The following is a 13,124-nucleotide window of genomic DNA, read 5'->3' on the forward strand; positions in this document are numbered from 1 at the left end:
ATAGAGGCTGTAACACAAATTTACACCAAAATGTAGTCAAGAACTGTTGAAATATTAGCAACACTTATTCCTCAAAGCAGACTCATTAACTTCAAGTTCTACACATAAGTGTAATTGCATTACTTGAGTTTTGACAGGACTTTAAAACAAAATAATTTCACATAGAGATGCTAATTACTGGTAGAACTGTCTTTTTTCCAACCAGGGAAACCATCATAATTTGTCAGGTTAGAGCAGAAACCTGTTATCTCCTATTAAATCTAACTGGAGTTAAACCTTTACTGTACAAAGGGAAAGCAATGTTTCTGGTATAAAATGATAAAGCAAAGCAACATACAATAATAGTTTAATAAGTTTATTATGAATCTTTGTGAATTTTTACAATGTATTATCTGTCACACTTATATATATATATCAACTAAACATACATAATCTAATGGACCCATATATCAATTGACCACTTGCTATTTCCACCATTCAATTAACCAACAATGTAATTCATATCTGTTCCATAATGACAATTTCCCATTCCATTTATGTTACTGAAGTCTGTATAATTCCTTCACTGTCAATTTTGCTGGATATTGATGACCTGTTATTTGTATAACCATATATTTAACCACAAACATTGACATGTACTCTTTTGTTAAGAAATATGTTGTGGTGACCACTAATCAGATAATTAGATTTGAACAGATCAGGGATCTATGCAGTTAAAACACCAAGAATTAGTGCTGGTCAATTCCATTTAAAAAAACAGGAAAAGTCGGTTAAATATCAGGAAGCAATTATTATAATTCGTCACCTTAGTGCAGTAACGTGTTAACTCCTTATATAATTCAAATGGAGTTAACTTGTTACTGCAATAAGGTGATGATAAAGCTGTCAATAATGTTTCTTTCATCAAAGACACAGTGATCAGGCACATTGTTGGGGTAGAGAGAAAAAAAAGTACATTTTTAAAATTGATTCTTTTATACTTTCTAAACGTTTTGCAGGGGTGCCTTGTTACCATAGTTTCGTTAAATCAATACAACATTTACTCAGACATATTGTTTACACATGTATATATCACTACCATAAATTTGCCGGTAACCAGTTCAGGGTACCAGTGTTTTAAAAATATATAATATTATAATAATATAAATATCAACATTGAATTGTATAACAATCCCAATATATAAACTGTAACAACAATCATGTACATGTACATTAACATAAAAAAGAAACATTTACTGTACTGACTGTACTTCATTATACATGTACATTTGCATGTACATTTGTAATAAATTATAAAATAAATTATAAACCATTTTTTACCCAAATCTTAATTACTTGTATACTTTTGGACAATTTGGCAGTTAGACTCTATGTTTAGTATACTACATTTAACAGTGACATGTGGTAAACAATAATTTTGCTGTGAGTTGGCAATATATGGGAAAAGAGCCCGATAAGTTCTCGTGAAAATCTTAACAAAATGAAAATTGATATGAAAATAACAATGACTGATAAAAAAAAAAGTTAATAAGATCTCGTAACTTGTTTCTACTTTATGGGGCTATTATAACATAACAGAATACCGGTATATGAGGAATGAAAATAAAGAAAATTCATATGCAAATAAAAAAATAATCAAAATAAATATTGAAGCTATCTAAACTAAATCAAAACCCTCATTATACTGTAAATTTCTATCTTTTAAGTTAAGTATATACATAAGTTTATCTTTGACAGGCACAGAAATCATGTAATAGGGTCAAGGTTGAAGGGAAATTTAGTTAAACTATGAACACAGCTGTAATATAATAATGCTTGCCTCACCTGCCAGTATATAACTGTCTGTAACTTAATCACGTATCTTTTTCTGTTTGGTCAGGTTTTAAGTCACACCGACTCTGTAATGATCATACAGTGACTTTCCAGCTTTACTGGTGGAGGAACACCTCAGGTACCCTCTTTGCATTATTTCAGGCACCAGAGGGTAACCAAATATACCCACCAATGTTCTATAAACTAGCTGGATAGCTTCTTGACATGATGCAATACAAAGACACTGGCAGGATTTGAACCCACAGCAGTAAGGGGCAAGTGGTTTGAAGTCAACAACCTTAACCACTCAGCCATGGATGCCCCAAATTATCAATCTACAATTTCATACTGAATCCCATTTAAGTGACAGCCTTGTCACAATGCATACTTCTATAATTACAGAAAGATATGCCTATTACACAAATTCAGCTAGGCAAGGATTAATATTTAGCAAATAAGGCAGTCAAACAAACTGATGATTGCTAGATTCACACGCTAGTTTTCTGACAAGATTACGTCTACCGTTGGAATCGTGTCAAACCAGTTGTCACCTGATACAAGTGTAACCAGGCGGGACCGACAACAACTGCCAGTCAAGAATGTTTAGATCGCGACAAAAAATATAAACATAGCAAAATAACCTAAATGAAATATACCCTCTAACTGAATTTTGGCACCAGTTATAAATACATAATAAAAAAAAATTTACAGTCTTGAATAGTATGGTGCAAAATAAAAAAAAATAATAAAAAAAGATTTCAATAAATAGACCACATATGAGAAGTTTAGTAAAGTATGTAAAGTTCCATTTAAGATAACTGTTGAATCATTTAAATAACAGCTGATATTAAATAACTTTCTGCAATCATAAATTTATCACACAATGCCACAAATATCACAACTGTCTGGAATTTAAGTCTTTAAATTGAAAAAATTTTTTTTTCAAAGAACAGATAGGAATCAGAACTGGAATTTTCTAGATTATGTCAAAATTAAAGCAGTGGTACACTGTAATTAAAGATAACAGGTACAGTTACATTAGAGCACATACATTTATGGCTTAGTCCCTGCCTACCACCTTTTTTTAAAATAGAAACTTGATGATAATGCGATTTTAAAAATAATAATTTGGTTACTTAGAGTTGCCAGGGGCCGAGCAAAGTTAGGATGGGGGTATCCTGACCCTCAAAGTGTCAAGTGTATGACAGACAACACAATATGCTGCAAGTGAGAACCTACACTACAACATTGCACAATAAGAGAATGTGGAGCCTGCACTAATACATTCATTACATCTGTTTCTATTTACATTGTATGTATAATGTAAAATTGCATAACATTTGTCAAAGTCATAATAATTATTATGAGCTGCGCCATGACAAAACAAACATAGTGCGTTTGCGACCAGCATGGATCCAGACCAGCCTGCGCATCTGCGCAGTCTGATCAGGATCCATGCTGTTCGTTATCAGTATTTCTACTTGTAATAGGGTTTGTAAGCGAGTAGCATGGATCCTGATCAGACTGCGCGAATGCGCAGGCTGGTCTGGATCCATGCTGGTCGCAAATGCACTATGTTGGTTTTGTCGTGACGCGGCTCATATGTCTTTTGTACAAGTGATCATGATTCAGGCATGAACATAAAATATCTGGACAAATGTATAGACATAAACACACTTTTTCATTTAATATAAAACATGTAATAACATTAAACATGGTATAACAACTGCTTTGCAGAAAAAAAACTTTCACTCATTACCAATTCTTATTTTTTTTCATTTCTAGCACAATCAATACACAGAAGTAGATACATGTAGCACCGTGAGTGCATTAAAACTGTTTGTTTTTATACATTACACTGATGTAAATTAGATATTGTGAACTTATGATTCCTTTTTTTTATAAACATCAAGAATATTAATTTTGCAAAAAAGAAAAGAAATACAAATAAATTTATAACAAATTTGATTTGTATTTTAAAACCACAAAGAAAGTTTATGTCAAAAATGACCATTTTACCATAAAAATCTAAAATTTGAATATCGTAAATTTTAAAAGCTTGCCTATAATTCACTTTGGAAGAATATTTTTAAAGAAAAAACCCTAGAAAAATTATTTCATGACATTTATTTAAATGAATCTCCAGCTCACAAATGCTTACAGATTAATCAGGTTAAAAAAGTATGAACAGAAAAGAGTAAAAGTGTTATTTAGTCAAGTAGACACAATCATGTATCTTGGGTATTAAATTGAAAAAAAAAAATTAAAAAAGACCTCTATTTTTTGAAACAATGATACAAATACACAAAAGTAAATAATTAATTGTTTTATAAGAGATTTAAGCACCAAAAATTAGCAGCTATTAACACAAGATAACCTTTAATATATCTATGCATAAGTTATATACATGTTTTTTTTTTAACTTTATATCAACTGTTCTTCCTTACAACAATTCTGTCATTATTCACTATTAAAGGCACAATATGCATCAGAAGCGAATATTTTTTTCCTTCTAAAGAAACAGAAAACATTAAAACCTCTAGATAATGGTGTTAGATTATGTGACATGATAAACATCTTTAGAAAGTTGCGCTGAGCTTGAAATTATTGGCCGATTATTAACTATTTGGAAATTATAACAGGGATACCACAAAAAAGCTTTCGAGATAAAAAAATAAAAGCCTTTCTGAGGCATAATGGGCCTTTAATATAACAAACATGTAGTCAGCCTTAAAAAGACAAGTTTTGGCTATTTTCATATCTTACCTACTAAGATTTAGTTTTCAATATCACATCCGAAACAAGAGAATGCCTAATCTTAATTCTTACAGTAAAAGATTTTTTTTAGAAAAGCTATAAAAAACAACAAATTGTCACCTTAGTGCATTAATGGGTTAAATCCTACTGAATTTTAAGAGAAGCTAAAAAGTTACTGCACTAAGATAACAAAATAATAATGAAGTAACACTTACATTTAATTTTCTCAGAAAAACATATAAGGAAAAAAATTCTTTAAATTATTTAAGCCATATTTTCTAGTGAAAAGAGTTTGCATTTAATACTAATTCCTTTTTATGTTCCTTCCAAACAATATCTCCAGACATAAAACAAAATATTTTACTTTCACATTCTGATAACTATTTCTTGCAAAAAAAATAAATAAGACTGTAGCCAACAAACTTTTAAAACAAGTTAAAATAGTTATGATTAGTCGACCACATTCAATAACAGTTCTAGTGATGATGGTTCCAAAACATTACGTGAGAGTTTTATCTTGTGACAGTTCCGTAACATTCCCCGCCCCAACGGTTTAACCTTGTGACAATGTAAGCCAATATTACTATCATGTAATAATCACTATGCATCCATTCCTTGTACGCTAACGAAATAGATTCAAACATCATGTCACAAATATCACTCTTATCGTATCACATCATATCCTAGTATCATATCACAAAATAATGAGTCATCAAGAAGTTCTGTCGGGATGAATTATTCCCGATTTGAGTCCAACGTGAATGAAAAACTTTCTGAGAATAGATCGCAACTCGTACTTTAAGTCATAGTTCATCGTGTCACACATCAGGGCATAATAATGGGAGGCATGTACTCGGAACTGAAATGTAAAAAAAAAAAATGTGTGAATAACTCAAATGAAAATTTTAATACAAAATCCAATGAACTCTTTACATTAAGTAAATGTCACATAATTATCTTCCACTCTGATTATACCCTCCTTTTAATTGCAATAACATTTACCCTTTAGCAAGTAACAATTTTTAGGATGAAGACAATTGTCCAACTAAAAACTGTAGTGACCACCTAAATGGGCACTTTTACTTTTTTTTGGACTGCTAAAATATAAGAGGTGCATAACCACTTATATATTTTACAAAATGATCAAATATAAAAATGCCAAGCTAGATTATGACCCATAGCACTTGTTGACAACTTATCTGTGAAAATTCAGTTGAAATCCCTTTTAAAAGAAGAGTTATGAAAAAAAATTTCATTCAGTCACTCAGCCATCAACATAAAGATTTATTTTTTTTAGTTTGAAAAACTGGGTCACTTTTGTTGTCATTGCTCATGAAATTCTTTCTAATGTCATTCACACTGTACTTCTGCTCTGGAATGTACAGAATATATTAATTCCTTGTGAAAGTGAAGGCAACTAGTACAAGTAAATTTCTTAATAGCTTGCCCAGGAACAGTGCAGTGGCTCTGGTAAATTCATTGTGGCTTACTGCCGTGATCCAGAGTGAAAACTACCAACACCACCAATCTTGAAATTTATAACTGTATAACAAGACCAGTATATATATATATATTTACCCTATCATCAGACATCTTTAGGAGTCTTGTAATAAGTAGAATAATTATATTACTCCAGGCATCTCTGTGACTGTCCGATTGTAGCGAGAGAAAATACTCCAATGAACTGTGACAAATACTGAAATAATTAAAGCACAATTATTATCTTATTGTTTAAGTACCTCTAAAATGTACAAACACAACTGCTTCCAGGTGTACTGGGAGATTTATTTACTTTCAATGCAAGTGAAGTTACCTAGCTACACAGAATTATGCTACCAAGAAATTCAACTCTGTGCTTATAACAATTACAGCCCATCCTTAGATAATGAACAAATTTTAAATAATTTCTCAATCTTCAATGAGGGTTTGATATAAATAAAACCATCAAAAATGCATGACGATTTGAACTACAAGACCTTTGAAGTGTACAGAGTAACAGTTCATATAATCAAATCCATAAAACTACATTGTAATGCTGTCAACATCTTAGAGTGCTTTTCATTATTTAAAGATTTTCTAAATGTTCCCTAATTTTTGTTTACCTTTACAAATACAGAAAAACTGAATCCCTAACGAACACCCAAAACAACAAAATTGTAAATGTTGCAGGCTCGATGAGTCTGTTCAAGGACAGTGTTACTGTCCATGCCCCTAGCACTGATGTAAGCAGAATTCAGCATTTAAACACAAAAATTATAAGATTTAATTCCTAAATGTATTTTGACTCTTTCAAGAAGATTATCAGTAACTTCACCTTGTAATTTTCTGTTTTTTTGGCACATTTTCTGAAAAGTATTTTAGCGTGCTTACCTTATAAGTTTGTTTTCCACGTCAGGCCAAGCGTCTTTTCGTGCCTCATCATTATACATTCTGAACAATATCCTAAACAAACATGCTAAACTCTGTGTTTCCTGTTTTAAAAGATTCGGCTTTGCTTTCCCTTTGAAACCTGAAAAAATGAAAAACAAAAACCGTTAAGTTATCTTTAGCAATCTCTCTGATATTCTCATTCAAAAATTTCAAATTATTTCTTTTTAATTCCTCTTACTTTTTGCGAAAAACAAGAAAAGAATTTGATCTACTCAGCAAGGTAAATGTGAACATTGATGAATCAGAACTTTTATGTCCATAGTCCACTTTTATCCTTAAAAAAGCAGACAAATAATTTTGTTCAATTAAATAAAGGGCAAAAATTAGTTGTTTATTAATTGAAAATATCAATCCCTGTAAAACTTTTTCTAATTTTTTTTCTTGTTTTTGGGTCAGTACTAATTTGTTACAGAATCTAAAGAAAATTATATACCAGTAAGTATACAAGTGTAGCTGGATTCTTATCCAGTATTGACCACTTTCTGTACATTTTTTCCATTTTTTTCCAATAAATTATGCACCAGTAAATAGTAATCTTGATTGCCAGGATAGTTTTGGGATAACAGAGGAAGCTTTAACCTTCCCTTTTTCCAACCACTACCTGGTAAATGATTTTTATTCAATTGAAAAATAGCTGGGGATATGTCCATCTTGCAGTGCATGGGTATTTTGTGGAGTTTTAGGTTATTAGTGGAGATTTTTACCATCTAACCATATGCATTCCCAAAGGGCAGGGCCTTTACCGAGGTTTTAATAATCCAAACGTCAAAGTCATTGATACCTAATCTCCACCCACCCCTGGTAAAATGAGGGATTTTGACTTTACCTTATTTATGATAAACCTACTATGGAAAACAAAGGGTGAAAAAAACCCCAAAACATTTGTATTATCCTCAAACAAATTGTTACAGTAAAATCTTAACATGGTGATTCAAAGAACTTAATAACAAACTTATACCTTACAGTATCCCAATTTGAATATATAACCCATGTGGAATTTTAAGATGAAGTATATACAAGGGCAATAACTCAGAAATATTTTACGTACCTATTGTGTTTATCATTTTTACATTTGTTTCATTATCTTGACAAGGTTATAGAGTTAAGTTAAGGAAAAGATGAGAATCAAGCAGATGGTTTGGGGTTATATGGATTCTACATGGGTCAAAGGCAAAACCCTGGTAATGAGGCAAGGTACATGTAGCTGGAGACACTTAAAGGCTCCAGGTATCAAATATGTGTTTTAAGTGCTAGACAACTGCACCTTGTAAGTAATGTTTTCTAACAATAGTAACAGGATACTTTATTTAAATTGTATGATTGGTGTGACATTTTCATGCTTGGATTTCAGATTCAATTACATATTAACATTTTGAACAATTTTTTCCCCAAGGAACATTATGTATGACTGAAATTATTTCATCTCCAATACAGAGAGTATTGACTAACTCTTACATTAAAATATTTGAGCACATTATATACAACAAAATGATCAAATTGTGAAAGAACAATAAAACAAAAATCAAGATGATTACTGGACCTCAATGAGTAACATGTGTCTTGGAGTATTCTTAAATACAGAAAACAACACCACATATGGATTACTTGGTGCACAATAGCACTTATTCTGTGTGTTACCAATATGTGGTAACTTTTACACTGCTCAATTTGTATACATTACTTGCCATACTTTGAATGTGGAATTAATCATAGTTTATATAGAGGGGAGTTAACTCTTAATATCAATAAAAGAAGCAGACACAAATTATAGGACCTGGTCAAGCCGCATCCATGTGAAAACAGGAATTTGCTTTATACTGGAAGAATAGGCAAAACATCAACACCAACAGCATTAATATAATATTATACTCTCTCAGCCTTTATTCAAAGAGTAGAAAAAAAGTCAACTAAAAATTAACACAAAGTAATAACAAGAACAAAATAAAACTTTAACCTGGAATACAATATAAATCAAAAATCAACCACAATGTATAAATATTCCAAAAATACATATCCAAAGCCACTGAGAAAGCACAATTTGACTTTGTTCCACTAATAACCCTTATTATAATTATCCCACAGAAATAATAGAAAACTGAAGATCAAAACAAAGAAACTGTACCCTCTTCCTAAAATATTTCAGTTTTTATAAGTCAGTATATACATTGGAATACCTTCACACGGAAATATCAATAACTTATCAAAATACATCATTTCATTCAACCCCTTACTACATATTCAGCATAGAGCACTCAGCAGGAAACTCATTTTGCATATTTAAAATCTTCACTATCTTATTTATCATTCTGTCAACGATATGATATTTTAAAACATAAATTACACTGACAATGAAAAATGAAAATGTTACAAAGGACTCTCATGCCGGACATATTCTGCTAAGCAGACAGGCAAAAGCTTTGAATGGTTTCAACTTATGTTCTATAAATAGAATCTGTTCTAAAAATAGAATATATATTTTATAAATAGAATATATTTTACAAATAGAATATATTCTATAAATAGAATATATTCTATAAATAGAATATATTCTATTAATAGAGTATGTTCTAAAAATAGAAGAAAGACTGTATAAGTTCATGCACCAATTTGGAAGCTAGCACATAAGACATGCTCCCACAATGTGTCCCATAGAGGTTCCCAAAGGGGTTATACTTACTAGAATTGACACAGAAACCTATTAATAGATTTATATACATGTCAAGCTATGATGAAAATTAGACACTCGAGCACGAAAACTGTAAACAATTCGTATTATTTGAATTTCAACAACCATGCTTTTTTTGTGATTCCAAATTACTGCCACCATTAGCATTTGTGAAATTATTTTCTGTCCCAAGAACATCCATGCTTAATTGATTTTTCAAAATATAAATGCAAAGTTATTGAAAGAAATTGTTAGAATTTTCAAATGTTTAAAATCTTGAATAGTATGAAATTAGAAGTCTATAGATAGCATGTTACCAATAATGCATTTGAAATGAGCAAGCTACAATAACAAGAACCCCCACAATGCATCTGGTTTAAACAAGCTTCATATATACCCATAATGCATTTCATTTCAACAAGCTACAGCATTTAATTTTATGTTTGAAAGCTTTAGAAGCTAGTAATGAAGAATTTTCTCCAAGATTAGAAATCAGTGACAGCAGATAAATAATGCAATGCTTTGAGTATAGTGTATGACCATAAACTGATTTGCATATCTGATTATTCAAAATGTGCAGCAAAGTCTAGTTTTAGAAATTCTATTTTTAGACCTAGCTTGCCCTAAACCAATACGCAAAAGCAAATATATACCAGCTTTCCAGAGAAGATTCCTCTGTTCATGGTTGGAATTAAAATCTTTTGCAAAAGTGTGAGACTCTAGCAAACAGTCAACCAGTTTGAAGAGTTGATCAGAGCTAAGGAAGTGGTACATTCCCTGATCCTCATGGTTATGACTGTGGTCCAGATCTACCGTTACTTCCACTTCACTCTGTGAGAAAAATATCATAATCTTAGTAAGTCTCATCAATAAAATACTTTTATCCAAATAGTACTAGTATTTAGTGTGTGTAAGATATAAACTTATATAATCATTGTAACTCACTGTTTATAACTCAAAGTCCAATTTACTGCTTTTAATCAAACAGTTCAAAATCATATCTATTTGTTGTTTTGAAGTCTGGTATCATTAATATGTAATCATATATTACATGTATTTGACCAGTCACATTCACCCCCATAACATTTATCCTACTCTTAACTCCTAGACTATGTACTTGGACTAACTTCTCCTATGGTATTAGTCCTAAATACATAACTTGGATCCCAGACATTAAATGCAAAAAAATAATGTAATTTTTATACAATATAATTAGCTACAGATAGTAAAAACAAGCCTGCAATCATTCAAACAATCACAATGTTGTTGGTGCCCTTGTAATATGCCAAAACATGTATGGTTGCATGACTGAATGGTTAACACATCAGACTAGTCATCTAAGGAGCTCTAGCAGCGTGGGTTCAAACCCTGTCAGGGGCAAGCTTTTGATTTCCTTGAACAAGAAACTTTACACTCATTGCTCAGTATTGGTTGGTTCCAGGAATGGATAAGAGAACAGTGTTTCTTTATTAAGCTAATAGCTTCCTACACAAATAAAATTAAAATGAATATTGCATAATCTAATTAAGCCAAACATCATCAAACTAGCCCAAAGTTGTTAAAAAAACCCAAAGTGTTTTATATAGAACATATTATACCTGAGCTGCAGCTAGGTTTTCAGCATCTTCCTTCCTGCTTGTTGTAGGGAAGAAGACAATATTGTCTATGGTCTGTATCAACTCTAGCTGGACAACACACTTAATTAGTAGGCACTGAAACAACTTCTGGTCTGTAAACACTTCTGTAAACATATTAATAATGTATATTACATACTGTAGTATGATATACCTACGTGTATGTGTAAGGTAAACTTTCTGTGAAAATTCTTATTATACATTATCAAGATATGTGTACAAGTGTATGAAACAATAGCTGTCAGTGGGACCACGGGCTGGACTATTATCAGTGCTTGATAGCTAAACAAGAGCCTGGATAATGTAAAGTTCAAAAGGGCCATAATTCTATCAACATCCATGTTACAGTTTTGGGCCTATTATGTTCTCAAATAAGTTATAAATGTGATAAACATACTTTTATGTGGAATCTTATGGTCCCTGGAAAGTTATAAATGTGATAAACATACTTTTATGTGTTATCTTAAAGTCCCTGGAAAGTTACAAATGTGATAAACATACTTGTACGTGGTATCTTATGGTCCCTGGAATCTGCTGATATAGAACTACTGACACTATGGTTACTGTCAGCCCTGTATAATCTACTACGAGTGTCATGTGTCTGGTCTAAATTCATCCCCTCCAATCCTCCATTCATCTCCTCAACTGAATTCTCATGTCCATCATCTGGCCGCCATATGAGCAAACTTAAATATATTCATACATATCATCAGCAAGTTAAAATGCTCAATATCTTTATTTTATACCAGTGTTTATAATTATAGAATTTTTATTCACAACTATTAAGAAACAAGGTATGTTTGTAAAACATGTATGCCCCCTATTGGCAACCAATTAGTCATGTGGCCAGGTTACTGTGACCAACTTTTGACCAGGTGACCAAAAAATCAATCAGGGTTATCTACTGGTCATGACTAGTCACTAGGTCATCATGACCGTAAAGGTTGTGTGCAGCAATTTTATGACAAAGTTATCACAAACCTTACCAAATACTAGATGCATTAATTTTATGATTCATGTAGGCCTTCTTAATGAAAGCCAATTTGTAATATTATATTAGACCTTAAAATGTGAATACCAAAAGCAATTCTTAGTTAATACCACCCAAGGCAACTAAAGTTGTTGAGTTATTGGTCGCAAACCTTTTTAACATACAAGGTCAATGTGACTTTGAACTTTGAGCTTTAAAATCAAAAGGGGTTATCTTCTGGCCAAAACCAATGCACCAATGCAGTTTGAGGGCTAACAGCCCGATGGGTTGTCAAGTTATTGATCAGAAACTGTTTTTAACTACAAGGTCAATAATTATGACCTTGACCATTAACCCCTTGACCTCAAAATCAAAAGGGCTCATCTACAAGCCAAGACCAATACACCTATGCAGTTTGAGGGCCAAGGGCCAATGAGTTGTCAAGTTATTGATTGGAAACCATTTTTACCTACAACATCAATGTGACCTTGACCTTTGACTCCTTGACCCCAAAATCATTAGGGGTCTGGCCAAGACCAAGGCACCTATGCGGTTTGATGGCCAAGGCTTTAGTTTTTTAGTTATTGATTGGAAACCGTTTTACCTACAAGGTCAATATGATCTTGACTTTGACTCTGAGGAACTTACATTTATTGAGTGAAATGCACATATTTAAATGAAATAGTAGTTTTGAATACAAGAGTAGTACTTACTTGTGTGGAATGGTCTTTTTAAAGATGTCCAGCATGCAGACACAGGTACTGTCCCATGCCTCCTTTGTGAACTTTGTACCATTAGAAATGACTAGATTCTCTAAGCAGTTTGTACCAGACCTTGCAAGTTGTTCATTATCTGA

The 13,124-nt window shown here is 31.9% G+C and overlaps 1 protein-coding gene across 2 annotated transcripts; it reads right to left on the bottom strand.

Moving 5' to 3' along the window:
* Positions 1-339: 339 nt before the first annotated feature.
* On the bottom strand, positions 340-13,120 carry LOC132717084 (brefeldin A-inhibited guanine nucleotide-exchange protein 1-like; the record flags this gene model as incomplete). Of its 2 annotated transcripts, XM_060700484.1 has the most annotated exon segments (8): positions 340-5,428; positions 6,148-6,265; positions 6,940-7,078; positions 9,677-9,694; positions 10,318-10,495; positions 11,263-11,405; positions 11,800-11,984; positions 12,982-13,120. In XM_060700484.1, coding segments are annotated over 8 exon segments (1,067 nt in total), but the record flags the coding sequence as incomplete, so codon positions are not given.
* Positions 13,121-13,124: the final 4 nt, after the last annotated feature.

The sequence above is a fragment of the Ruditapes philippinarum genome, unplaced genomic scaffold, assembly GCF_026571515.1.
Source record: "Ruditapes philippinarum isolate M1 unplaced genomic scaffold, ASM2657151v2 ctg61_1_1_1_1, whole genome shotgun sequence".
Classification (NCBI taxonomy): Eukaryota; Metazoa; Mollusca; class Bivalvia; order Venerida; family Veneridae; genus Ruditapes; species Ruditapes philippinarum.